The 27,780-nt window shown below is 45.5% G+C and overlaps 1 protein-coding gene across 1 annotated transcript in view; it reads right to left on the bottom strand.

Moving 5' to 3' along the window:
* Positions 1–1,014: 1,014 nt before the first annotated feature.
* Positions 1,015–27,780, bottom strand: part of CPE (carboxypeptidase E) — a 124,551-nt gene continuing 97,785 nt past the window's right edge. The window contains exons 2-9 of the mRNA XM_062198999.1: positions 25,887–26,083; positions 23,760–23,927; positions 16,505–16,622; positions 14,517–14,699; positions 12,575–12,714; positions 7,042–7,141; positions 3,564–3,682; positions 1,015–1,788 (exon numbers count right to left, since the gene is read on the bottom strand). Coding sequence (XP_062054983.1) covers positions 1,690–1,788; positions 3,564–3,682; positions 7,042–7,141; positions 12,575–12,714; positions 14,517–14,699; positions 16,505–16,622; positions 23,760–23,927; positions 25,887–26,083 — 1,124 coding nt within the window. The 3' untranslated portion in view covers positions 1,015–1,689. The remainder of the gene's footprint in view (positions 1,789–3,563; positions 3,683–7,041; positions 7,142–12,574; positions 12,715–14,516; positions 14,700–16,504; positions 16,623–23,759; positions 23,928–25,886; positions 26,084–27,780) is intronic.

The raw sequence follows: 27,780 nt of genomic DNA, 5'->3' as shown, positions 1-27,780 counted from the left end.
TGCAACATTGATCCATCCTACTGCCACCAGCATACACACACGTACATGCACAAAAATGTGTACCCGCAACATCGATCCACCCTACTACCACCAGCATACACACACGTACATGCACAAAAATGTGTACCCGCAACATCGATCCACCCTACTACCGCCAGCATACACACATGTACATGCACAAAAATGTGTACCCGCAACATTGATCCATCCTACTGCCACCAGCATACACACACGTACATGCACAAAAATGTGTACCCGCAACATTGATCCATCCTACTACCACCAGCATACACACACACACACATGCACAAAAATGTGTACCCGCAACATTGATCCATCCTACTACCGCCAGCATACACACACACACACATGCACAAAAATGTGTACCCGCAACATCGATCCATCCTACTACCGCCAGCATACACACACACACACATGCACAAAAATGTGTACCCGCAACATCGATCCATCCTACTACCACCAGCATACACACACACACACATGCACAAAAATGTGTACCCGCAACATCGATCCACCCTACTACCACCAGCATACACACACACACGTACATGCACATGCACACACATTGTCAGTCACTCTGCAGGGCTCCCATCTACTCATATTTTAAGTCTTATGTGCATAAAAAGCCTCACTTCCGTACCCAGTGGAATTTAATTTTGTCTATTATTCTTTCTCTCCACACTCTATGCTTTCCCATTGATTTACTCACCAGAATGCATTAATTACATATTAATTTTTGTGTGTGTTTAAAGTTTGTATCCACAACTAGCCCATAAGATCCATGGAATTAGAACCTTTTGTCCAGCATAATAATATACACAGTGCCAACACCTTGCTTGGCATATAGCAGTCCACACATTTTAAAATGCAGATGAACAAATAAGAAGTCACTATTAAGGGAATATATTTTTTTCATTATAAGAACTCAGCTCTAAACCAAAAACCATGAAGGATCAAAATACACACCAGGAAGATTTTTTTTTTTTTGTAACCTTTATTCATTCAGAATGCAATTTTGAGTCAATCTACAACCAAAAGAAAATGCTAAATTCTTACGTAGTGTTAACAGGCTGAATAATATAATATTGCCCCTATGTGTACAAGCAAGAAGTCGGTCTCTATTCCTTTCATAAAATCTCTTGGTAAACATGTATGTATTTTTTCCATCAAAAATGCATCAACAAGATCATGCTTATGTGGCTAGTCAGCACAATAGACAAATAATAATTTCTACTGAACTACTGAAGTCTTGCGACACAGTGCTCACAGCTCCAAGCAACGTCCATTGATCTTTTCAATGGCATTCATTATGTGACAGGCTCACCAGTTACATTAAAATAAGTCTACTAATTTTTAAAAGCTAAAATTACTCAAAAAGTCCTGTATTGTAAATAACATCTGGAATATTGCATTTGTCTAAGATGACTAGATTACATAAATCTTTTCTACAGTCCTTTCTGCAGATGTAGGAAAACAAATGCTATATAAGAGAGTGAAATAAAGTTCTTATATTTTTGCCTAAAAGTCTATTTATTTATTTTGCTTAATATTTAAATGATCAAAAATGAATCAATATTAAATGACTGCACAAAACCTAAAATAAAATGGCCACATTACATCATACTACATTATATAGACAGATTAAAAGCAGCTAATTAGAAGCCTTTTCTAAAAATTTAAAGTTTCTGACATCATTTTCCACCATTCCATCAACTCTTCCTTCTCCTCTTCTTTCCTTTCTGAAAATGACTCCAGTTCAAAATCAACCTAAGGGAGAAAAATCAAGAATTTATTTTTATCAAATTGCTTTTAAAAATAGACATAAAAATGAACAGTTTCAGCGCTTATATAACAATCTCAACTCAGTCACCTAAATTAAAGTGGATCCTCAAAAAATCTCTTATAATAAACAAGAGATATTCTCAGGGGGAAAAATCAAAAGTCATTATGTTTGAAATGTGCTTTGCTCTAATCACTTTAAGGCAGGTATAGTTCAAGAAAATCGCCTGCCCCAGTCTCTTCCCCTCATAAAAAGGTGTCACTTGGAGTTAATATTCTGCCTTTATCTATTGAATGAGCTTTTCCTGCCAGCTCGGACTTTCTCTCACTAGATGGGGACATATGGGAGAATACGGTCCTATGTGCTGTTGTCCCCAGCCATCAAGTTCTGCCTTCCAAAATCTTGAGTTTGTTGAAGAACTGAATGAAAACACGTATCTCCAAACCACTGCCCTTGTCACGTGGGAGCTCCGTCAGGTCTAGGCGGCACCTGCACAGAGCCTATTCAAACTCCGCAGCACTCAACCCCAACCCCAGGCCCCCGCTCCGCATGAAACGGAGAGTTTGAATGTGGCCACCTGCACCCCTGATTGTGTTGGAATGTGATTACACATCCTGGCACCAAGACAGCCAGAAAAGTTAAGGATCAAAATGGTTGAACCTTTACAGACTCTTCCTGGGGCTATTTTTTTCACTTTTCGAAAATTTGCCTCCTTATTTTAATATATACACAACCTAATGCACATGTACCCACAACCAAAACCAAAGCAAAAGTTAAAAACTCAATATATTTTGTTTGCCAAAACCAAACTTTTATACTCCAAACTTTGGGCGCATAAATAAAACACAATACAGTTATTTCAGGTAAGCCTTTGAATTGGAAATACTGTGGTCTCATCACCATCTCCTTCCTAGCAAAAAAAAAAAAAAAAAAAAAAATTTTTTTTTTGACAGGCAGAGTGGATAGTGAGAGAGAGAGACAGAGAGAAAGGTCTTCCTTTTTGCCGTTGGTTCACCCTCCAATGGCCGCCGCGGCCAGCGCTTCGCACTGATCCGAAGCCAGGAGCCAGGTGCTTCTCCTGGTCTCCCATGCGAGTCCAGGGCCCAAGCACTTGGGCCATCCTCCACTGCCTTCCCGGGCCATAGCAGAGAGCTGGACTGGAAGAGGAGCAACCGGGACAGAATCCGGCGCCCCAACCGGGACTAGAACCCGGTGTGCTGGCGCCGCAAGGCGGAGGATTAGCCTGTTAAGCCACGGTGCCGGCCCGTCCTAGCAAAATTAATGGTATCTACTTGAATAAAATACACGTTTCAATAGTACTTAGCATAGGGGCCTTGCTCATAGTGTATACTTAACAAATGTTTAGTTAAAGCCCAAAATCGTCTAGTGGGCATCATTTTTTAAAAAATATTTGGTGAGTAAAGCATTGTGCTAGGTGCCAGAGATAAAGACAGAAAGGAACAAAATTCCATGTAGATTGAAATTCAGGTTAACAAATAAAATTGTAACTTCTCATGTATCTTTAAGAAACTGAGAAATGGTAATACCAGTGGTAAAGCGTTCCATGAGATTTGGGGCAGATCATCTGATATTGCTAGGCTTCAGTGTTCTCATCTATGAAGTGGGGCTAACACTGCCCACCTCATAGGTTTGTTATGAATATTAAATGTAAGTCAGTGAAATATGCCTGACAATGCTTAGTACTTAGTTTTTACTAGGTTCACTATTATTGCCATGCTAAGTTCTTACTATGTTTACTCACCCCAACAGCAGGGCTATAAGGAACTGCTACCTTCTTCGTTATTGCCAGATAGCCAGGAGCTGAGGCCGTAAGTTTATAGTTTCCAGGTACAAGCAATCTCCAGTAATCACCATCTTTCGCTGTAGGAAAACAAAATATCAAATCATAAGGCACACATGTGGATCGCATAGTTATGCCATCTAAGAAATACCTACCATTGCTTGGTTAGACTCCGATCCCTATTTTTAAAATAAATATACAGGGAACTTGAAGAAGTTCTCTTGAAAAGGGAAAGACGCTCTCCCAGTACGCTCATTTCTTATGGCTGCTTTACAGACATTACTGTTATCTAGCAGACATCTAAGATCATGGCTCTTCTGATTACACCAGGAGAAATACGAGTAAAACGACATCTATAGTGGGGCCGACACTATGGTGCAGTAGGTTAAGCATCAGGCTGCACTGCCAGCATCCCATGTGGGCACCAGTTCCAGTCCCGGCTGCTCTACTTCCGATCCGGCTCTGCTATGGTCTGGGAAAGCAGTGGAAGATGGCCCAAGTGCTTGGGCCCCTGCACCCACGAAGGAGACCCAAAAGACACTCCTATCTTCGGATCAGCCCAGCTAGTGAATCAGCAGGTGGAAGACTCGACCTTTCCCTCTCTCTCTCTCTCACTCTCTATAACTCTGCCTCTCAAATAAATAAATCTTAAAAAAAAAAAAAAGACATTTATCAAGTCCTGAGCGGGGGGGGGGGGGGGGGGTCAGAGCACCTGGCAGCCCGTTTTGATTCATGCTAGGGGAAGACCTGATGGTGCAAGTCTGGGTTGGGGTTTGCAGAGTGCAGCCCAGGGGCGGTGCCCCCACAACTCCCAAGGATCTAGTTAGAAATTCCAATTTCTAAAGATTTCAGAGCAGGTTGGTCTCCTGAGTTCTTCCAATCTCCTATTTTCCTACACCAAGGCTTCTCAAACGTAGGTGGATATCAGCCTCCTGGAAAACGTGACAAAATGCACTGGCTCGGGATGGGCCCGAGACGGGGGCCTTCCGCCTCTGCAGGGTGGTGCTGAAGCTGTGGTAGGAGCTGCACTCTGCAGGAGGGCCTCCAGGACAAGCCACACTTTCTCCTTTTCCTGAGTCGGGCCACACATCCTCCTCACCCGCTCTCTCAGGGCGTACTTCACATCTTATCTCAAGGCGCAAACAGATCGAACCAGGGCAGGTTAAGCCCCCATCGCCACATCTTCCCGTCTGTCTCTAGACCCCCGCATCTCCTTTCAGACAGTGCCTCCTGTATCAGTTGATAACCAAAGTTCTGGAAAGATCTGTCCGTGTTCTCTGTTACTAATGATTCTCCTCCTGCTCTCTCCTGGACTTTCTCCAATCAGGTTCTGCTTATGCAGTCCACAGAAAACAGATCTTGTCACAGCTATCCACACCAACATAGGGGAACTGGGCAGGGTGTCAGAAAGAGATGAGCCAGAATATTCTCTCACAATTTCCACATAGGCATTTTAACTCCTCTCCCTTACCTGTCAGTATGCTCACTTTCCCATGATGCTCCAGTGTCTCATCTGAGACCAGGAAGGAGGAGATGCCATGATGGCCACGTGGAAGTTAAGCTCCAGGTGGAGGAGGTATGGAACTCCCAGGAAGCCTCATACACACTAAACACCTCGTTTGTATATTCTATTAGGGCACTACCCCGTAAAACGGATACATGTGGAGACACCCTTCTTTTGCCCTTGGCCATGTTCATGGGTTGCCCTCTGGCCTCCTTCCCGTCTCTCCTCATGGGCAACCCTCTGGCCCACTCCTGATGGGCATTTCTCCATGTAGGGTCCCCCACTCTCTGGCATGAATGTATATTCACCCTCTCCCTTAAGTAAATCTCTCACATATGTACCGTGTTTATGTCTCTGCTTTGAATTCATATCTCTAGGCAAGCAAGAACTTGCAATAATAAAGCGGCTCTTGTTGGCATTCCTTATCACCCCCTCCTTCCTGAAACACCCCCAGGCTTCCAGGACAACGCATATTGTTTTCCTTCTGCTTTGGAGGCCATTGTTTGTTCTTTCCTCCTCATCACCTTGACTTTGAAGAGCTGGAGGGGCTGGCGCTGTGGCACAGTGGGTTAATGCTCTGGCCTAAAGCTCCAGCATCCCATATGGGCACCAGTTCTAGTCCTGGTTGCTCCTCTTCTGATCCAGCTCTCTGCTGTGGCCTGGGATAGAAGTAGAAGATGGCCCAAGTCCTTGGGCCCCTGCACCCGCGTGGGAGACCTGGAAGAAGCTTCCGGCTCATGGCTTCGGATCGGCATCACTCCAGCCATTGTGGCCAATTGGGGAGTGAACCATCGAATGGAAGACCCCTCTCTCTCTCTGCGCCTCTCCTCCCTCTGGGTAACTCTGTCAAATAAATAAATAAATCTCTAAAAAAAAAAAAAAAAAAAAAAAAAAAAAAAAAAAAAAACAAGAAAAGCTGCAGTATCCGAGAGTCCAGTCCTCAGATTTCATTCCCTTTGATTCCCTAGGTCAGAGTTTCCTAAACTTTTCATATGATGGAATGAAGAGAAAGTAATATTTGTATGGCAGCCGATGATTCACAGATAGAAGAGGTGTCCTGGAGCCAGAGGGTCCCAAGCCGGAGTTCTACTCCCGCTAAGAGGTAAGAGGACCATATCTTGGCCCAGATTCTGGAGTCGTGCTGCCCTCAGTGGGGTGTGGATAAATACTGCTGGGCGTGTGAGTAAATGGCATTTAAGAGGACAGATGTTATAGATTTAAAAAACAAATCCAGGCAGTGCATGTGAAGATTATGAAATAGAGTGATATATACACCGGTTTGGGAAATTAAGGTTAATTATGCATAAGACCTAGACAAATTATAAAAACCTTATGACTTAAAAAAATGTTGCAATGATCCCAACAGATGACTGTTAACCTAAAATGAACTTGGAGTTTAACAGCAGGAGTGCAGAGAAGTGCCAGGAAAATGGAACATTTTCCCAAACTGGGAAACTGGAAGTGGGGCTTTAAACCAAGAAATAAATAACATCACACTTGAATCCTACAGCCTCCAGGTTCACCTTGAATAACTCTGCATTTATGATACGGAGTAAGTGAAGAAATGAATGCAAATTCCAGACACACTCTACGCCAGCGGTTACCTTCTACATCCCTTCACAGCTCATTGCAGAGACTAGGAAAGACACTAGTATTCTAACTCCAGCCAGCTTTGTTTCCCTTTGCTTTCCTGGGCAGCTCTGGGGAGACACAGCTAAAGAAAGGGCGCCACCTGCTGTACCCCGACTTCCAGGGACAGCGGCCACCCTGCGTTTCACTGCGCCTGACCTGCTCCCACAAATGCAATCAGCCTAGGTCAACACTAAGGGAGAGACAGTGGAAAGAGACAAGGAGGCTAGGAGTGTAAGATTAGAATTACGATGATGAGAAGTAGGCTTGCTGAACCTTGGGCTCCAGGTCAGAGCAGACACTCACCGGATGTAACGTCGTGATCTATTCCTTCCACGGAGATGGTTGCATTGGCAATCGGGTTACCTTGAAGGTCTCGGACAAATCCTTTAACTCCTCGGTGTATCTATCAAAGTCAAGAACAAACAAAACATTCCTCTAATAAGTGGCTTTCCAAATGTTCCATGCCAATCATTCCTTATTTTCTAGCAAAATACTGTAGATCCTCAGTGTTAAAGCATCAAAGCATGAGAAACGTGCCAGGGGATTCCAATGCATGCCCATCAAGGTGGCATGGACCAGTGCCATCTCACTAGTCAGTTACAAGAGACTCAGATGATGATTGATGTCATAAAAAAGAGTGCCAATTGTTAAATCAACAGGAGTCACTGTGCACCTACTCCCATGTAGGCTCTCTGCCCTTAATGTGTTGTACTATGCTAATTAACAGTAAAACTACTACTTCAACAGTACTCTATACTTTGTATGTCTGTGTGGGTGCAGTCTGTTGAAATCTTTACTTAGTATTACTAAGTTGATCTTCTGTATATACAGATAATTGAAAATGAATCTTGGCCGGCGCTGCAGCTCACTTGGCTAATCCTCCGCCTGCAGCACCGGCACCCCGGGTTCTAGTCCCAACTGGGGCAACGGATTCTGTCCTGGTTGCTCCTCTTCCAGTCCAGCTCTCTGCTGTGGCCCAGGAAGGCAGTGGAGGATGGCCCAAGTGCTTGGGCCCTGCACCCGCATAGGAGACCAGAAGAAGCACCTGACGCAGCGCGGTGCGCCGGCTGCAGCGAGTGGTCATAGTGGCCATTTTGGGAGGGGTGAACCGATGGCAAAGGAAGACCTTTCTCTCTGTCTCTCTCTATCTCTCACTGTCTAACTCTGCCTATCAAAAAAAAAAAAAAAGAAGAAGAAGAAAATGAATCGTGATGAAGAATGGGATGGGAGAAGGAGTGGGAGATGGGATGGTTGCGGGTGGGAGGGAGGTTATAGGGGGGAAGCTGCTATAATCCAAAAGTTGTACTTCGGAAACTTATATTTATTAAAATAGAAGTTGAAAAAAAAATTAAAGCATGACCAAAAGGAAATGACAAGTAGCTTCCTGAAAATTTGTATCTTGTTCTGAGTCAAAGAAAGACCTTGAGGTACTTTCTGGATTAGAATAAATAAATAAAGTTTTTCATATTTGTTAAGTCACAGGACTCACTACAGTGTACAAATCAACACCCCGTTAAGTAGGTAAATATCAGGGGCCACTGGTTAAGTTGCTGCCTATGGCACGGGCATGCCATGGTGGAGTGCTCTTCCAAGTCCACACTGCTCTACTTCAGACCAGGCTGCCTGGCCTGTTAGTGCTCCGGAAAGGCAGCACAGGGCGGACCACGTACCTGGGCCCCTGACATTCATAGGGAGTTCAGGCTCCTAGCTTCAACCTTGCCCAGGCCTGGCAGTTGCAGCCACTCCTCTTTCTCTCTCTCTCTCTCTCTCTCTCTCTCTCTCTCTCTCTTTTGCTGTCGCTCTTCCAATGCTCTTCCTTCCAAATAAATGAATACATCTTTTTTGAAAGCGTCTCCCTCTACTATGTCAATTGTGGGCAGCATTTTTCTCTCTTTTATCCTTTCAATTTTATTTTTTCTTTATTCTTTTTTCTGATATGCCAACTTTTCTGTCTAAACGATTCCACTGCAGTAATAAATGCCAACAGAAGGGTTATGGGCTGTCAGGACTCCACATGAATTCAGGTGGGAAAACACTATCATTGCATGGCTTTTGCGAAGGAAATCACAGAAGTTCAAGTTTCACTCACAACTTGGAGAGGCTGTTTATGACCCCTTCCCCTCTAATCATCTCTACCCAGATTCTAGGACGGTTCAATTTCAACCACAGTTTAAGGCATCCAGAAGATTCTCCATTGTTGCTGGAACTATTTGTATCAGTATCTTTTAACCTCTTATGTACTTAGATATCACCCAAAGAGTTTTTGAAGGGCCAGTGCTGTGGCGTAGCAGGTAAAGCCATAGCCTGTGGTGCCAGTATCCCATATGGGTGCTGGTTTGAGTCCTGGCTGCTCCACTTCCTATCCAGTTCTCTGCTCATGTACCTAGGAAAGCAGTGGAAGATGGCCCAAGCCCCTGGGTCCCTGCCACCCATGTAGGAGACCTGGAAGAAGCTCCTGGCTTTGGATTAGCCCAGCTCCAGCTGTTGCGGACATTTGGGGAGTAAACCAGTGGATAAAGTATCTGCCTCTCTTTCTCTCTCTCTCTCTCACTCTCTCTAATTCCGCCTTGCAAATAAATAAACATTAAAAAAAGAGTTTTTGAAAGAGTGTGACTCCACAGGAGGCAAGAAATTCATTTTTAAGGACTCAGACGATTCTGATACAGGTAGCCATGAGCCAGTCCCGCAAGATCCCTTGAGAATCTTCGTCATCTATCGTTCCAAAGCTGTTGAGTGGAAGGCACTACTCCTCAGCACACCATTTACCTAATTAGCTTCACAGTTCTCAATTCCTGCAAACATTCCTCTAAAACCCTGCAAGAGACTTCTTCCCAACCAACCACAGAGTTAGCACCACTAATCAGCTACTTTCCATGAAGTGCAAACTGGTCCCGGCCTAGCTGTTAGGCCCAGGTGTTCAACCAGTGATCACCACCACTGTCAAGAACACAACATCGAGGCAGAGCTTCTGGCAGTCTTCCCTGATCTTTCATCAGCCTCGGATTCCCTAAACGGGAGTGTTTATGGTGTGAGCTGGACGAGCCTGTTCATTACAAAAGACCACTGTGTCTGCTTCTACACAGCTCGCACCCTAACACCAGCACCATAGCAGGGCAGGTCATGTGGATCACAGAGCAAACCTCTGTCCAAGTGACTTCCAACAGAGTGTATAACTTCATCCCTCTTTTCAGCTGATTTCTACATAAACTGATGTAACTAAAAGACGAACTGGATGCATGCTCACATGCCACCATAAATATGGCCGATATACCACCCTTTCCTGATAGCACAAATCTGTGTTTTCCTGTTTCTTTTTTATTTATTAGGCAGAGTGGACAGTGACAGAGAGAGACAGAGAGAAAGGTCTTCCTTTTTCCATTGGTTCACCCCCCAATGGCCGCTACCGCTGGTGTGTTGCAGCTGGTGCACTGCGCTGATCTGAAGCCAGGAGCCAGGTGCTTCTCCTGGTCTCCCATGCGGGTGCAGGGCCCAAGGACCTGAGCCATCCTCCACTGCACTCCCAGGCCACAGCAGAGAGCTAGACTGGGAGAGGAGCAACCAGGACTAGAACCCGGGGTGCCGGCACCGCAGGTGGAGGATTAGCCTAGTGAGCCACGGCGCCAGCTCCTTTGTTTCGTATTGCATTCTGTCTCAAGAACTAAGAGACAACTTACATAGCCAGTGAACCTGTTTTTTTAATCATCAATCAGAATGATGATCTTATGGACATCGACGATGGGAAATCTTACAGTTCCAGGAAGGCTTCTCTGAACTCCCTGTCTGTACTTAACTTCCACTTTAGTTTTTATCTTCCCCTCTAGTGATCAGGATTCACGTTTCTGACGAAACCAACACATCTCTCCCTCATGCCTCAGAATGCCTGGGACGTGAAAATGGCTCAGTAAATTTTTGGTGAAAAATGTATGTAAACAAAACGAGAAGTGTGGCATTAAGGAGACACTCTTTGATGTATAAATGGAGAATGCAGCAAAAATCCCTCTTTGTTCTCTTCCCCCAAAATTCATTTTTTTCAGTTAACCTTGATCTTAGAAAATCCATCCAAACACAGCTGTCTTCAAAGACCTATAGGGATTCCCACCAAACCTGATCTTGGGTTTGGAACATGGCTACTTATCCTTAGCTTTTGTGGTTCAAACATATTTTTTATGCTAATTTGCAACAGGAATCCACTGACTGAAAAAATCCTGTGGAATGGGGCCGGCGCCATGGCGCAGTAGGTTAATCCTTCACCTGCAGCACCAGCATCCCATATGGGCACCGGTTCAAGTCCCGGCTCCTCCTCTTCCAATCCAGCTCTCTGCTGTGGCCTGGGAAAGCAGCAGAAGATGGTCCAAGTCCTTGGGAGACCAGGAAGAAGCACCTGGCTCCTGGCTTCGGATCAGCAAAGCTCCCGCCGTTGTGGCCATTTGGAGAGTGAACCAACAGACAGAAGACTTTTCCCTCTATCTCTCCCTCTCACTGTCTGTAACTCTACCTCTCAAATAAATAAATAAAATCTTAAAAAAAAAAAAATCCTGTGGAATGGGCATTCTGTAATCGGGTCCATTCCAGTGGCTCTAGTCCATGACAGTCCTTGTTGTAGGGCTGTACGGATGTTTGACATATGTAGAAGACTTGCTAAGCTGACTTCGATTTTTGAAAACTGAATTGGTTTTATACATATATATATATGTCTATACAAACACATGGATATATGTAAGTGACGAAATATTAACAGCCTTTGTTCCTATCAGATTAGCTTAATAAAGGTGTCTTTCTGCTGCCATGATGTTGACGTCACTCTGCTGGACTTTAGGTGTAAATGACCACATTCAGAACGGAATTCAAACACCATCTAGGCCCTCAGGCAAGGAATGGCGTCTACGTCCTTCCACTGCCCCTCCCAATACCAATGTCACATCCTATACAGGGAGTGAGGCAGCAAGGGGCTGTCCCGGTCTGAAGTAGTGAAGTACTTGCAGATGATGAGAACCTCTGCGATTCTACATGGATCTCATCAGAAGGGCTGCATCAGTGACTCTCTGGTGACTGTCCCAGCTACGTCATAACAGGCATCTAGCACAGTGATTCTGGATTCAAATTCCGACTGAAGGACCTCCCTGTGTAACCTCCCTGTGTAGCTGATTCTTCATCTGTAATTCACACACTGAGGAAAATGATGGTGGTGGTATCAGTGGTGGTGGTGGTAGTGGTCGTGGTGGTACTGATGTAACTTCCCTCATAGGGTTGTCATGAGGACGAAGTGCCACTATTGCTACATGCCAGTCATTTAGGATAATGACCGGGAAACAATAAGTGCCCAGTGTAAGCTGTCATGATCATGATTACCCAGGATGCAGCTGAGCCTAGGGTGAGACAAGCGCGGCATGGAGGACGTACGGTCAAGGACAAACTCACTCGCAGCTCCTGCTGCTACACTTGCATGAGCTCAAGATTTAATTCTTCTGTATACCATGCACCCTGTGGGCCTCACTTTCCTGGCTCAGCCCCTGGCTTCCTGGGATGCCTCACACCGAAGGGGCTCAGGGAAGGTGAGAGTCCGGGATTGCTCGTTTCAAATAATACAAATGAAAACAAGGTTCTACCTCACTTCTCCACAACTCTCCAGTGTAGACATTCTCAGTGAATAGCCATGAAGCACAAAAGCAATGACAAGTGAAAGCCTAATTAACCCATGGCCAACACCTGTCTTCCAAATACGACAGCCTCATTCTGGGGCAGATGGATGCCTCGGGCTGAACACCTCTTGGGAGACTATTGCACACCAGTGTAAATGCTCCTGAATCTCCCAGGGCATGCTGGGGGCTGCATTTACCTGCTCGAGGTAGCTAATGAGGGCGTTCTTATTATCCTTCCAGTAGCTCTTCAGGGTCTCTTCGGGTGGGAACTTTTCACAGCTGAGCTCCACAGTGATCTCGAAACAGTTGCTGCTGAGGTAATTGAAGTCTTGCATCCCTGCCAAAGAACCAAATGGGAAATCAGAATACTCTCATGGTGATTAAAACTCTACAAAGGCCACTCTGCCACCTTGAGGGCCAAGCAAAAGAGACACCAACTGGTGCATTTGAGGAAGTTTCAATCAGTGATTGAAAAGCACACTTAGAAAAGACAGTTACTACCCCTAAAGCACCAACTCTCCCAGGTCCTTAAGTGATCATTTAGCTTAATGCATTGCTGAGGTAGGGTACTAAGGCAGGTGTTACCCACATTCCCTGTTTCTGGAATGGGCTTCAAGAAAGACAACAAGGTAAAAGACTCAATTCCTACTAAGGTACAATGGAACCTTAAAAAGTTCATGGAGGGGTGGGCACTTGGTGCGGTTATAAAGATGGCACTGGGTTTGCTCACATCGCATTCTGGACGCCTGAGTTTGAGTCCTGCTTCCACTTCTGATTCCACCTTCCTAGGAGGCAGCAGGTGATGCCCCAAGTGCTTGAGTTCCTGCCACCTGCATGCGGGACCTGGATTGAGTTTGCAGCTTGGCCTGGCCCAGCACCAGCTGTTGCTGGCTTTTGAGGAGTGAACCAGTAGATGGGAGAGTCATATTCTTTCTCTCCTCTCCCCCCGCCTTTCCCGCCTTTCCTCCCTCTCTCTCTCTCTCTGCCTCTTTTTCCCTTTCAAATAAATAATTAATAAATCATCTCTATCTAAAAAGAAAAGTTCATGGAAAGATAGAATTTTCAAATTATTATTGTGCTTTCCATGAACTTCTTATTTTATTTTATTATTTTTTTATTTATTTGACAGAGTTATCAACAATGAGAGAGAGAGACAGAGAGAAAGGTCTTCCTTCCATTGGTTCACTCCCCAAATGGCTGCTATGGCCGGCGCTGCGCCGATCTGAAGCCAGGAGCCAGGTGCTTCCTCCTGGACTCCCACACGGGTGCAGGGGCCCAAGCACTTGGGCCATCCTCCACTGCCTTCCTGGGCCACAGCAGAGAGCTGGACTGGAAGAGGAGCAACTGGGACTAGAACCCGGCACCCAAATGGCATGCCGGCATCGCAAGCGGAGGATTAACCAAGTGAGCCACAGCACTGGCCCCTCCATGAACTTTTTGATGTCTTCTCCTATTAAACAAATGAACATTCCTCTAAACTTACCTTTCTATCAGGGAAGACCTTGGAGAGTCATGTGCGATGATTGACATATTATCTGTTTCCTGAATCCCCCAGTGTCATAGTACATCCCTGATGGATTGGGAGGCTTGATGCTACATAGGAGGGGTCTGCAAAGTGTTCGTGGAGGACTGGGCATTTGGCCTGGCAGTTAAGCTGCTCATCTGGACAACCACATCCCATATTGGAGTTTCTGGATTCAAATCCTGGCACTGCTTCTCGTTACAGCTTCCTGCTAATATGCACCCGATGAGGCAGTAGTTGATGGCTCAAGTAGTTGGGTCCCTGCCACCCACATGGAGGATATGAAGTGAGTTCCTGGCTCCTGGCTTCAGCAACCACCCAGCCCTGGCCATTGCAGGCTTTGGGGGAATAAACCAGCAGATGGGAGCTCTGTTGTCTGTATCTCTCTCACTTTCTCAAATGAGAAAAAATTCATGGAAAACAGGTATTGTGAAAAAGTATGCCTTAATTACCAAAAAATTTGCACAAAATAGACAGGAAATTTATTGGTAGAACTGTAAATTCAATCTATAACAATGGAGGAGGATGAAAGACTTTCTAAATATAAATGGCTGACTCTCAGTGGTAACTGTCAATAAGCAACCATTACACAAACAAAGACCAGAATGGAAACTCACCGCCAGGCACACTATACCAGGCACCACCGTTGGTTGTTCCTTCTACAAAGCTGCTGTCATCATCACTCTTGCGGCAGGGTGGCCGGTTGGGGTCAGACATGACTGGGTTGAAAGAGGAGTACGCCCGAGCCACGCTTTGGAAAATGGCATCATCTGGGCAGGAGCTGTATTCATGAGCGCTTCCTGCAAAAATAATTCTCAAGATGAAAGGACTCGACGCTGATCAGAATACCCTGCTTGTTTTTCCAAGGAGCGATTCCGTGTTGAGTTTTCACTGGTACATTTTTTTTCCAGCTATGTCACCAGGGGAAATGGGGTGAAGGGTTAAGTACTAAACTACTACCCATTGTGCTTAGGTTCTGTAACGTCCACTCCTAGCACTGCCATGCAGAAGTTGCATAGAATGCAAATGCCACTTACTAACTGGAGCTTCACAAGAAAAGGTGATAAGGCCATAAAACAGGACTTCAAAGAGTTCATGAAAAATGGAATTAAAGAATAAGGTTATTGTGGTGCAAAAAAAATTTTGCAATTCCATCATAGTTTTCTCATAATATGCATTTCCCATGAACTTGTACTCATGTAAGATAACAGAGAGAATCCTGCTGATTAAATGTTATTTTAAAACGCACCTGCACAAACCTCACTGACCCTATGAACCACTCTCACACAAGCTATTCAGTACTCTACTTTAGATTTCGTTTTAAATCTCCGATGTACATTGAAGAAATACATCATACCAATTTTATGCTTTGAATTCTTACTACTATAAAATATGAGAGGACTTCAAAAGGTTCACAGAAAACTGTATTATGTGAAAACTATGCATGGATTTCCAAATTTCTAATAAACTTATCTTTCAATTGCACTTTTTCCATGAGGCTTTTGGAGCTCCCTTCATATTCCTAGCCTACAAATTTCCCAGCTCCTGGCAAGCCACAAAATTCCTAAGTTTATTTAACAATTTTGTTTCGCTAACCTTTCTTCAGCTCCCAAAGCTTCCGATATCTAAAAGCATCATCGCATGTTTACAAAGCGCTAACTCTTCCAAGGTCCCCAGGAATGGATACGATGCAGGAAACTTCCTGGAGCAAGAAAAATTAAGCTGAAATAACTAGCTAAAGCTTGCGTTACCTGAGGTGCAACTGAAACTCATGGAGGAGACCAAGCAACACTCCCCTTGCTGGCATCCCTAGAAAGAATGCTGAGAGCGCACACCAAGACACACAAACAGAGCCACAGCGCCCTGCCCAGGCACCAGGAGGCTCTCTCTGTGTGGAAGTCCTTGGCGCACAAGCCTATGTAATTTCTGTACTTGCTCCCTTTTACCAGTGACCAGGAGCGACCCAACTTTATGACTACTGTTTTCTTTTCTCTTGAGAAGTATTCTATCGGCATCATGTCTGGGGGCGGGGGCAGGACTCTAGCCTGGCCGTTGGAACACTGGCTGCCCCATCAGAACACCCGGGTTCACCCCTGGCACTGGCTCCTGACTCCAGCTTCCAGCAGACACTGGGGGCAGCAGCGCTGCACTGACCTCTCAAGTTATTGGGTTCCTGCTACCCACGTGGGAGACTGAAATTGCACACCTGGCTCCTGGCTCCTGGCTCTGCCCCAGCCACCCACGAGTCCTGCCTGTGGCAAGCAATCGGAACTGATCCAGTGAACAGGAAGGTTCTCTCTCACTCGCCACTTTGCCTCTCTTCTCCTTCTTCCTCTCCCTCTCAAGTTAAACACATACACTTTTGAAAAAAATCCTGTTTCTCTTCACCTAAACTTTGAAAAAAAGTGACAGTCTTTTTCTGTCCAACAGATGTGCCACTGCTAAATGAAATTATAAAGGGATGTTCCTGTTAAACAATACATATGTCTATAGCCAAAATCACTTAACGACTGGTTATCTAAAAGAATATCACACAAGTCATCCTATACACCCTCACTGAGTATAGTCATTGCAAACCATGAACCAGTTAGACAAGAATACCTACCACTCCTGGTCTCATCGTAGGGATAATTGGCCACAAGGTCTCCTCCATGGAGATTGGCAGAGAGCACAAAAGGGATGTCCATAATCCAGTGAATGACAGCCTTGGTCTCAGGAGCAAGCTGTATGAAGGATTGGAGAGGAAAAGGACTATGAATTGGAGTCATTGGTATGCTCTCATGACAGCAAAGACATAGGAAAGGTCAAGAAGAAACTGGAACCTGGTCCTATTTCAACCACTTTGCGGTTGTTTTCATTGGAAAAAAGTTTCCTGTAAGAGCAGCAGCCCCCATATCTATCTTTCTCAGATGTGTAATAAAAAATATTTCAATAGCACTTAAATTTCTTTACAAGTTCTGTCCGTTTTTCTCTCTTTGGTAAATTGAAAACAAACCTGCAAATCACTTACAGAAGTTGGGACAGCTTTAGCTGATCTGTCACGGCTCATGCGTCTCGGTTCCTAACAGTTAAGAATAAGATAAGGAGAGAAGGTAACAGCTGGCCTGCAGAGCAGAGTTCCTCATCTAAGGTTCTTCAAACACGTGGAAGATTTTTATTTCCAACTTTAGCTTACTGTTTTTTTTTTCAGTTTTCTTCTACTACTTCAAACACTGTCCCTATAAAAGAATATTAGTCTGGGTCTATTTTAGAGGTAACTATAAAATCTCAGTTTACTTTGGAATGATCATCTTAAATTTACAAACAAAAGCACACGTTTCAGGAATTCATGTTGAGTTTTTTGAATGATTCACATCCCCTCATATCTTGGAAGCAAAACAAAGGAGAAAAATGTATACCAAAAAATTAATCTGGAGCCAAAACTTTGATACATTTTTATGATGAGCTTTTAATAGCAGTGGGGGAGATTCTAAAACTCCAAGTATTTCTGTGGTAAAAAGAAAAGCTGTCCCTGGAGATGTGATCTGTACTGTTCTCTGGGACAGGAATTCTAAAGGCGTCCATACGGGTTGGTGGTCAGGGTGAGATCATGTATTTGTGTATCCTGGTTTGGCTTGTGAACAGCTCTCATGTATGCTATTTTATTGTGCTTTATAACACCTCACTGGATATACAAAGACAGGGAGCTCCACTTCCCAGGGGAGAATCTGATGCTCGGGGGTGTGGAATACCATGTTCAAGTCCACACAGGCAAGGATTCCAATCCAAAGTAGGAGCCAGAAGACACACATTACTCTTAGTATGTCAACTTTGCTGCAGAAAACTCTCCTATTCTTCACATGTGCTACTCATAACTGTGGAAAAGGGTGATTTAGAATACTGGTCAGGGGTAGCAAAACATGGCTACCTGGAATAAGTTGTAATGTTATACAACATGGCAGGGTGACTATAGCTTACAACAACTTATGGCATGTTGTATAAAGAACTAGAAAAAAGAGTCCAGAGGCTCCCAATGCAAAGAAATGGTAAATGTTTAAGGAAAGAGAAACAGTAGATACCTTGATTTGATCATCACACAATGTGTACCTCTGCTGAATTACCATACCATACTCCAAAAATATGTAAACATATTGTATGTTGGTTACAAAAAGATTAGGGTATCATTTTTGCTATTTGTCTGGCTGCTACCTAAAGAACTTTTTGAGAACTGCTCATACTTAAGTGGCCCACCGAGAAGACACCAAGACGCCCCCAAGATCAAGCCCCTTGTGGAACCTAAAACCAGCTGGGCCTATCTTTACAACCTGCACTTGGGGGCAGGCATTTGCTGCAGTGGCCGAGATACGACTTGAGCGGCCCTCATCCCACATCAGAGCGCCTGGCTTTAAGTCCTGGCTCTGCTCTCATTTCTAACTCCCTGCTAGCGTGCACCCTGGGAGGCAGCAGGTGAGGGCTCGAGGACTTGGCTCCCTGCCAGCCGTGTAGGAGACTAAGATTGAGTTGCCAGCCTGGCCCCAGCTACGGAGGGCGTTTGAGGAGGACTATCTATGTGCGTCTGTCTCTGTCTCTCAAATAAAAATAAATACTTAACTAACTTTAAACTTCCATGTAAAGACGGTAAATGCAGCCCAAATATTAGGCTGTATCATTAAATGACTTTGGCTCCCAAAATAAGTTGAAACTCTAGGAGTGGTATTAAAAATGTATAGAAAATGCATACCATAAAAAGATTATGCATGGATTTCAAAAGTTTTACACCAAGTTAAATGTATCTGTTAACTCTACTTTTCTATAAACTTTAATTTTTTTTTTGTTTATTTATTTCAGAGACAGAGAGAGAGAAACCTCCTATCCTCTAGTTCACTCCCCAGATGCCTACAACAACTGAGGCCGGGGCTGGGCCAGAGCTGGAGCCTGGAGCCGGGAATACAATCTGGGTCTCTCACATGGGTGGCAAGGACCCAACCACCTGCGCCATCACTGCCACCTTCCAGCATGCTAGCGGGAAGCTGGAGCCAGCAGCAGGAACCAGAACTCAGACTCAACGTGGGACCCAGGCACGGTGCTAGGCCAAACAGCTGCTCCCCGATTCTTCCATGGACTGTTTGAAGTTCCTCATTTGATTTAGGTTTCTTCACAACTGTAACCATTAAAGGTAAGTATAAACTCAACAAATTATGGGATGCATTTTCATCCACTGAGCCTGGATGACAGGGGAGGCAGCTGGACCGACAGTGAGAAATGACCCAGCAGGAAGAAGAGCAAGAGGAAGCTCTATGCGGAGAGGCTCAGAGGCGCCAGGAGAGCGTCGGCCTCGCGGCCCGTCTCGGGGGGGGGGGTCCCCGGAGCACCAGGGGCTCACGGAGAATGTACACTCCCTTCTCCACCAAGGCCGCAGCACACACCCCAGACTCCATGAAGCCGTATCAGCTGGAATCTGCATCTCTAACGCAGGAAGGCTGCCCAGCAAACAGCAGAGCTAACCTTGCAATTCCAAAGCATTCCTAGGTGATAGACACAGACAGAGGTATCGGGGCGAAGGGAAGGGAGTAGGAGGGGATATATAGTGACGTTTATGAAATCCCTGCCAACTGTCTCGTACCCTGCTGGGTCTTTTTTTTTTTTTTTTTTTTTTTTGGACAGGCAGAGTTAGTGAGAGAGAGAGAGACAGAAAGGTCTTCCTTTTCTGTTGGTTCACTCCCCAAATGGCCACTACAACCGGCACTGCACTGATCCAAAGCCAGGAGCCAGGTGCTTCTCCTGGTCTCCCATGGGGTGCAGGGCCCAAGCACTTGGGCCATCCTCCACTGCACTCCCTGGCCACAGCAGAGAGCTGGACTGGAAGAGGAGCAACCGGGACAGAATCTGGCGCCCCAACCAGGACTAGAACCCAGAGTGCCGGCGCCACAAGGTGGAGGATTAGCCTAGTGAGCCGCGGCGCCAGCCTCCTACTAAGTCTTAACATTCTCTCATTCTTACTGACAAACTGGGGAAAAGGAGATGAGGCAGGGGACACACACAGTATCAACCCCCAATTATAAACAGCTTTACTAAAAAATTAGCATACAAACACATCTTGCTTTATGTTTCAGGAAGGGGATTAAACTTTGATTTTCACGCATTTTTCTTTAATTTGCATTTATCTAGAAAAAGCAGTGGCACTGAGTTTTTTGGTTTTTTTTTTTCTTTTCAATAAAAGCTCCTTTTTTATTTTTTTTATTTGACAGTGAGAGAGACAGAAAGGTCTTCCTTCCATTGGTGCACCCCCAAATGGCTGTTATGGCTGGAACTGCACTGATCCAAAGCCAGGAGCCAGGTGCTTCCTCCTGGTCTCCCATGCAGGTGCAAGGCCCAAGCACTTGGGCCATCCTCCACTGCCTTCCTGGGCCACAGCAGAGAGCTGGACTGAAAGAGGAGCGGCCGGGACTAGAACTGGTGCCCATATGGGATGCTGGTGCTGCAGGCAGAGGATTAGCCAAGTAAGCCCTGGTCTGGACCCAAAAGCTCCTATTTAAAAGAACACCATCAGCACAGGCATTGTGGTACAGCCAGGCTAAGTCACCACTTAGGAAGCTGGCATCCCATATTGGAGGGCCTGGGATTGAGTTCTGCCCTCAACTCCCCACCCTGTTTCCAATCCAGTTTCCTGCTAACATGCCTGTGAGGCAGCAGGTGATAAGCCAAGTACTTGGGTCCCTGCCACACATAGGGGGGACCTGGATAGAGTTCTAGGCTCTGGGCTTCAGCTTGGCTCAGCTCTGGCTATTGCAGGCATTTGGGGAGGAAACCAGCAAATGGAAAATCTGTCTCTCTTTTTTCTTTCTCTCTTTCTTCCTCTGTCATTCTGCCTTTCAAATAAATATTCTTTTAAAAATAATAATACCAATGAGCATGCATCATTTAAACAAATATTGCCTAAGCTGGAAATACAAAATTATCTAGAGATTACACAAATATGATCCAGGTTAAAGCTGGGATGGAGAAGGTGGTGCAGGCTGGAAATAATGTCACTTGCACAAAGGTGCCAATCAAACATCTGGTCAACATGAGTTTAGTTCACAATTCTTCCATGACAGGTGCCAGAAAGTATTTTCCTTGCTTCTCAGATGTAACAAAGACAGGTTCAACAAAGACAAAGATGGGAAAGTGTGAGGCCAGTGTTTTGTTTCTGCTGAAGTCATTACTAACAAGACTGTGCCCTCTTCGCTGGCCCTCGGCCTGTCCAGCTCTCCCTGTCCCTGGAAAAGGTACTTTTGGGGGGCTGAGAAGCAGCGAGTGTATCTGCGACTCCCAGGCAGGGAAGCTCTGGTCACTCACTTAGAAGGTCCTGCCAGAGCCTAGCCCTGGCAGCCCAGAGGCAGACCAGCCTCCGCCTGTAGGCTGGGCCCAGGTTTCTGGGAGGAATCCTAACTACAGGCAGGAGAATGTTGAGAATTTAGGTCAACAATCTGGGGCCCTCTGCTGGACCCTCCCCCCAGTGTCCCAGCCTGGATTTTTAGCCACTGCACTTTCACATCCTACATTTTTCAGATTTGCTTGTGGGACTGGATTGCACGTTCACTCATAGCAGGCCCTCCGTCCACAACTACAGATTATAAGTCCTGGGAACAAGGGGGTGAGATGCAGACTCACGGATAAACGCATCCTCAAGAGCAGAGGGACATGGCCCGAGGGGACCTGGGAGCAAAGGCAAGGGATTCCAGACCTGGGGACGACTCAGAGCCAGGCACTGAACTGTGAGAAAACAAAATCCCGCGAACAAGGAGAGGGTGTGGCTGCACCAAGCATCCAAGCCAGATTAAGGGGTGAGCCAGCTGGCAGCTCCCAGGGGCCAAGGGACTTGTGAATGACCCTGAAGCACTAACGGGTGGAGAAGTGGCTCTTTCCCCCTCCCACTTAGAAGAGGAGCAAGAATTGCCTGCGGCAACCAAGCAGGAACTGAGAGCTGGCTCCTGCGCTTCTTCCACGGTGGATTCAACTTCTCTGCAGCACGGAAAACAATGTTGGTTTGAAGACACCCTGTGCTGAGTGAGCCTGTGTCCACCTAGCCCTGAGTGCCTCCCTAACAGGAAGCACTGAGAAATTACGCGGGGATGATGAGAGTTCTGGCTCCCGACCTCACGCCCTCCGCGTGTTAACTCATTCAGTCTCTATGAGCATCTTACGAGATGGACACTGTGCCTTCTCCACATTCCCGATGAAGACACTGAAGCACAGAGATGTTAAGTAACCTTTCAAAGCTCACACAGCAAATCTCAGAGCCAGAACTTGAGTCAGGGTCTCCGAGTTTCACCGTCACACTGGTCTCCCACACTGGCTTTTCACTCTGTCAGCATTTTTCACTTTATGGACACTGGCAAGGTCTGAAGCAAAAGAGTGACTGTGTGTGTGTGGGTGTGTGTGTGGGTGTGTGTGTGGGTGTGTGTGGGTGTGTGTGTGGGTGTGTGTGGGTGTGTGGGTGTGTGGGTGTGGGTGTGTGTGTGTGGGTGTGTGGGGGGGTGTGTGTGTGGGTGTGTGGGTGTGTGTGTGGGTGTGGGTGTGTGTGGGTGTGGGTGTGGGTGTGGGTGTGTGTGTGTGTGGGTGTGTGTGTGGGTGGGTGTGTGGGTGTGTGTGTGGGTGTGTGGGTGTGTGTGTGGGTGGGTGGGTGGGTGTGTGTGTGTGTGGGTGTGTGTGTGTGTGTGTTGGGGGGGTCGGTGTGTGTGTGTGTGGGTGGAGAGGTTCACTATGGAGGACTCTGGGAAGACTCAATAGAACTGAGAGGGGATAGACACAAAGAGTGGGAGTCTCACCCATCAGAGCAGGAGCCCATGGGGACCTGAATCAAAGCCGTGGAATGTCTTTGCAAAGGAAGGGAGACTGCAGAGGTGGGAGCTGTGGGAACGCACTGCTGGTGAGGGTGGGGAGCAGAAAAATCAAAGGTTTTCATGATCAGGATAATGGAAGAATAGTGATTCTAACAAAATAGTTGTTTCCAGAGACACTAAGCTTGTGGCCCTGGGTTCCACTGGGTAAAGGGACCCAGCGAGCAGGTGAAACTGAGAATGGAGCTGCACCAAAAGTCTGGAGCTAGAGCGGGGAACCGGGAGACCTTGAAGAGAACTTACAGGACACAGATCAAGGGCCATGGTGACTGAGATGCCCACTCTGGGTTCCTCCCTTCTGGCCCCACCCCTGAACCCAATTCCAGAGAGCAGGACTCATGTCCAGCCCCAGCCCATGGCCGTGACTTTCATGTCAGAGTTAACTACTCCACACATGACAGCCTTCGCCCCTTTTCCGAGACCCGCAGTGAATGCCTGCAGGTACTACCAAGCCCTTTCTATAAGATGCTTTTTGCTAGACATCCATCCCTCTGATAAAGTTTAATTTGTAAGTCAGGCACAGTCACAGATTAACAATAACTCACAAGAAAACAGAGCCATAATGATATACTGTAATAAAACAGCCAACGTCACTATTCTCACACATCGGGGTCCCAATCCCAGAAACTGTTCAAGAATGACTTGAACAAAACAGTTGATCTCTTTAACAGAGACACCACTGGATGGTGGGGTGGCAGATCCAGTGTGGATGCTCTAGGGACCACTCACAGCCAGGGAGGATGGAGTGGGACAGCCCGAGCTTCCATCGCGCTACTCTGAACAGCTCGCAACGTAAAGCCTGGTGAACTGTTTATTTCTGGAGTTGCCCATTTAATCGTTTTGGACTGAGCTGGGTGGTGGGTAACCGAAACCACGGCAGGTGACAGGGCAGACGCCCGCTGCACGCCTGTATCCTTCAGGAAGAACAAACACGTGAAGGCCCATCTCCTTAGCTTAGAGGACACAGCCCGGAAATCAACAAAGACACGTATGGTCGACCTTTGCATTCTGATCCACAATCTTCTTCAGGTTTTTCAGCAGATGGTTATTGGGGCCGCCTTCTTTCTCATTGACATACACGATCCTATCCAAGTCTGGGAAGTTCCGGTTCAAATCTATTCCCTGGGCATTGCTTCGACCCACAAACCAATCCTTGAGCTCACCAGGCTAAAAAAAAAAAAATTCACAAAGATGTTCAGTTATTCGGCATTGTGTAACTATAAGGTCTCTATTCATGGTTTTTAAAATAAGTTTAAAATAAGGATTAAGTATTCATTTCAATGATATCCTCCTATAATGCAATTTTCACTATTTTACTTACAAAAGAATGAAGGTATCGATTTATGGTACTTGTTTGGATATTTTGAAAATATTTTCGATGAATCATATTTTAAGTGTTAATAAGAGGTATGTGTCATTCAATTTCAAAAATTCAGTATATATCAATTAATAATAGCATACATTCTGTATTTAGATTTAACTAAAATATTCATTGCCTCTAAACCACAGCAAACTATTTTTAAATATTTAAAAGAATCACTAAATAAGATTAGAAGCTTAAAATAAGTCCAACATGAATAGTTCATATTTTAATAACACATCTTCCAGTAGTCCTCCTGAAGAAAAACGAGCTCTAGAACAAGAGGTCTAGAGTCTTGCGATTTGAGGAATTTCTGTCCAATTTAAATGCTTCCTTTCACTGTGCTACAACCTAGAAACTTAATGAATTTCCAAGATACTCGGTTTAATGTTAAAATGTGAATTTTGTGTTATGATTAAATTACTTCAAATCTATGATGGATTTTTAAGTCATGTACTCCTATATACCTTAGACTGTGAAAAATAAAAATCTGTAAGACTTGGTGTCTTACAGCAATGATAACCTTTTACTCATCTGTCTTATAAGATCAAGATCACATTAAGACATCAAATAACAATTTTGTTACTAGAATTTTCTCCTATAACTTTGGAAAGCATATCAATGTTATACTTATTTACAGAAATTCACTCTGTGAGTAGATGTCAAGCCACTGGGCCACTGGATTTTCTTAATTGCAGCTACACACACAAAATATTTTCTTTAAAAAATAAAAATTAAAAGCTTTACTTGTGTTCCCATACAATAGGAAAATTATTTCAAACTGAAGAAAACCACAAATATTATATCCCCAATCCTGTCCAATCAAAATGAGAATACACCCTATAGCTTCTCTTAAATACCATTCATTTCTAGCTCTCTAACAGCCAAAGTATATCACATTATTTTTAGTTTATTGGCGAGTTATTTTTTGTTTTATTTGTTTTTTTTTTAAGATTTTTATTTATTTATTTGACAGGTAGAATTACAGATGGTGAGAGAGAGAGAGAGAGAAAGGTCTTCCTTCCGTTGGTTCACCCCCCAAATGGCCGCAACAGACGGAGCTGTGCCGATCTGAAGCCAGGAGCCTGGAGCTTCTTCCCAGTCCCTACATGGGTGCAGGGCCCAAGCACCTGGGCCATCCTCCACTGCCTTCCCGGGCCACAGCAGAGAGCTGGACTGGAAGAGGAGCAACCGGGACTAGAACCGGCGCCCATATGGGATGCCAGAGCCACAGGCGAAGGATTAACCTAGTGTGCTATGGCACTGGCCTCTGTTTTATTTATTTATTTTTTAAATTTTTCTCATGATTAACCAAAGATTAGACATCTATTAAAACATTGGTCTGGCCAGAAGCTCTTCCTCCTTGGCTTCGGTAGAGGGCGCTGTGTTCCTGACTCATCCAGACCGAGCCGAGGGATTCCCCTTCAACACATAGCAGTATTTTTCATACTGGCAAATTTTTAGAAGGAAATTTATCTAGTCACAAACGAGGATGAATTAATAGGAATTATTTAATAACATGAACAAAACATTAAAAATTAACTTATCAACAAAACTTCTCATTCAGTCTCTGCTGAAGAAGAAATTCTTTAACCCCTCACGTTCTGGCTTATTTTCTTACCAGCCAGCTGAATCCTGCACCACTTTTACTCTCCAGTGTGCCTTGTGGAAACTCCGGGTGACAGCGTTACTTACCGATGAGCACATATGTACAAGCACATGAACCATGAGGAAGGCCAGCCCCACCTGACCAGCCGGGCACCCACCTGGGATGCTGCCTTCTCAAAGCCGTCGGGGTTCAGCGAAGGCATGATGTGGATTCGGGTGTTGTGGATCAGGTTGACGATGGTCTCATTCCCCTTCTGGTATTCATTGCATAAGTACTGGGCCAGGAAAATGAGCAGTTCCCTTCCAACAGCCTCATTACCGTGCATATTCCCAATGTATTTAAATTCAGGCTCACCTGGCAAGATCAAAAATAGAAAATAGGAAGATGTTTTCCATAATACCAAAGAGAAAGCAAATAGCACGCAGTGGTGCCGATCCCATCTCCCTGCTGCTGGATGACACATAGCCAACGGCTTCCGCTCCTCCCTAAGGCGATGCCTGAGACATCTACCTTACACATTAAAACTCCAGAAACATCCCTTCTCTCCTAGCCCTCTCTCCTCAGCTTCCCACCTGCTGGGGACTGAACCGTGTCCACGGAAATTCATAGGTTGAAGGCCTAGTGCCCAGTGTGACTGTAAATTGGAGATAAGGCATTTGCAGAGGTAAGTTAGGTTAAATGAGGTCATAAAGGTGAGGCCATAATCCAACATGACTGATGTCTTTAGAAGAGACAAAAGATAACTCTATTCTCTATTTCTATCTCCCTCCCTCCCTCCCTCTGTCTCCCCCATCCCCTCAACACAGGAAAGGCCATGTGAGGACCCAGCAGGAAGGTGATGGCAAGCCAGGACAAGAGCCCTCAACACTCAGTGGAAACCCACTCAGTGGCACCTTGATCTTGGACTTGTAGCCTCCAAAACCATGAGAAAATGCACCTGTTGTTCAAGCCACCTGGTCTGTGGTATTTTTTTTTAATGACAGTCTGAGCAAACTAGTCCACCACCATCTACTAATAGGCTACTTACCAGACTCCTGTTGGCTAAACACTATATTTGGCATGTTTTCTTATTCGGTCCCCACCAAACATCTACAAGGGTTTTCATTGATGAGCATGCTGAGGGCCAGGCTGCCTAAGAGTCTGACCACACAGCACAGCCCGTGAAGCCAGGATTCAAATGCTGGTCTTCTAGTGTGGGCAAAAGTTTATGCTTTTATGGCTCTCCCCCCCCCCCCCAAACCATAGTGGTTAAAAGGAATCAGCCTGGGTTTAAATCCTAGCACCAGTCCTTCCAGGATGGCTTACGTAGAGTTCCCCCAGGTCTTCGTGGTTCTCATCCCTATCTGAAATATAAAGATAGCAACAGACTTTTCCCTCAAAAGGTGACTGTAAGAACTAAGTGCAATCGTGAATGTAACTCAGAACAGTGCCTGGCAATAAGCAAGGGCTATGTGTTTGCTGCGTTTGTTTCCCATGGTAATATTACTCCCCCATTTTATCTTGTCGTTGCGGGGCGCTTTAGCACGCATAATCTAGTTTTCTCTTTACAACAGCTCACTGAGCTATGGAAGGCAGAGACTGTGTTTTCATTATGGCTCCAAGGCTGCCTGAAGAGCACAGGTTGGGCTGAATGGAACGCAAACACAAATCGCAGTCGCCTGTCTCTGCCGCTTTCTGACGCGGTTTTGCAGGTGCAACGAGAATGCAGAGCGAAGTGGCCCAAGGTAACCCTGTGGTTCTGCTCCTTTCAACTCATCCATCCCACAGGCCCAGCCTCTGCAGTCCGAGGATTCTCCCATCTGGCACCGCCAGCTCCTGGCACGAGAAAAGAAGCCGGAATTCCTTTTCTCCCGCGAATGCCCTGGTATCTAAACATTCTTCGCCTGAGATTCTGAGTGTCTGATTTCAGTGGCTACCGACCCAGAACCCAGGTCCTCGTCCTCCTGTTGACCTCTCCGGCTGAGTTTTATGCTAATCTTAATCTTCGGGTCAGATGGGGGTAAGAGCAGTGCTATTTATACCCCCTCGGATTTGACTTGGACGGAGAGATT

Source organism: Lepus europaeus, chromosome 8 (assembly GCF_033115175.1).
Source record: "Lepus europaeus isolate LE1 chromosome 8, mLepTim1.pri, whole genome shotgun sequence".
Lineage (NCBI taxonomy): Eukaryota > Metazoa > Chordata > Mammalia > Lagomorpha > Leporidae > Lepus > Lepus europaeus.
Note: the sequence above shows the minus strand (reverse complement) of the source record. Positions and strands in the feature narration are given on the sequence as shown.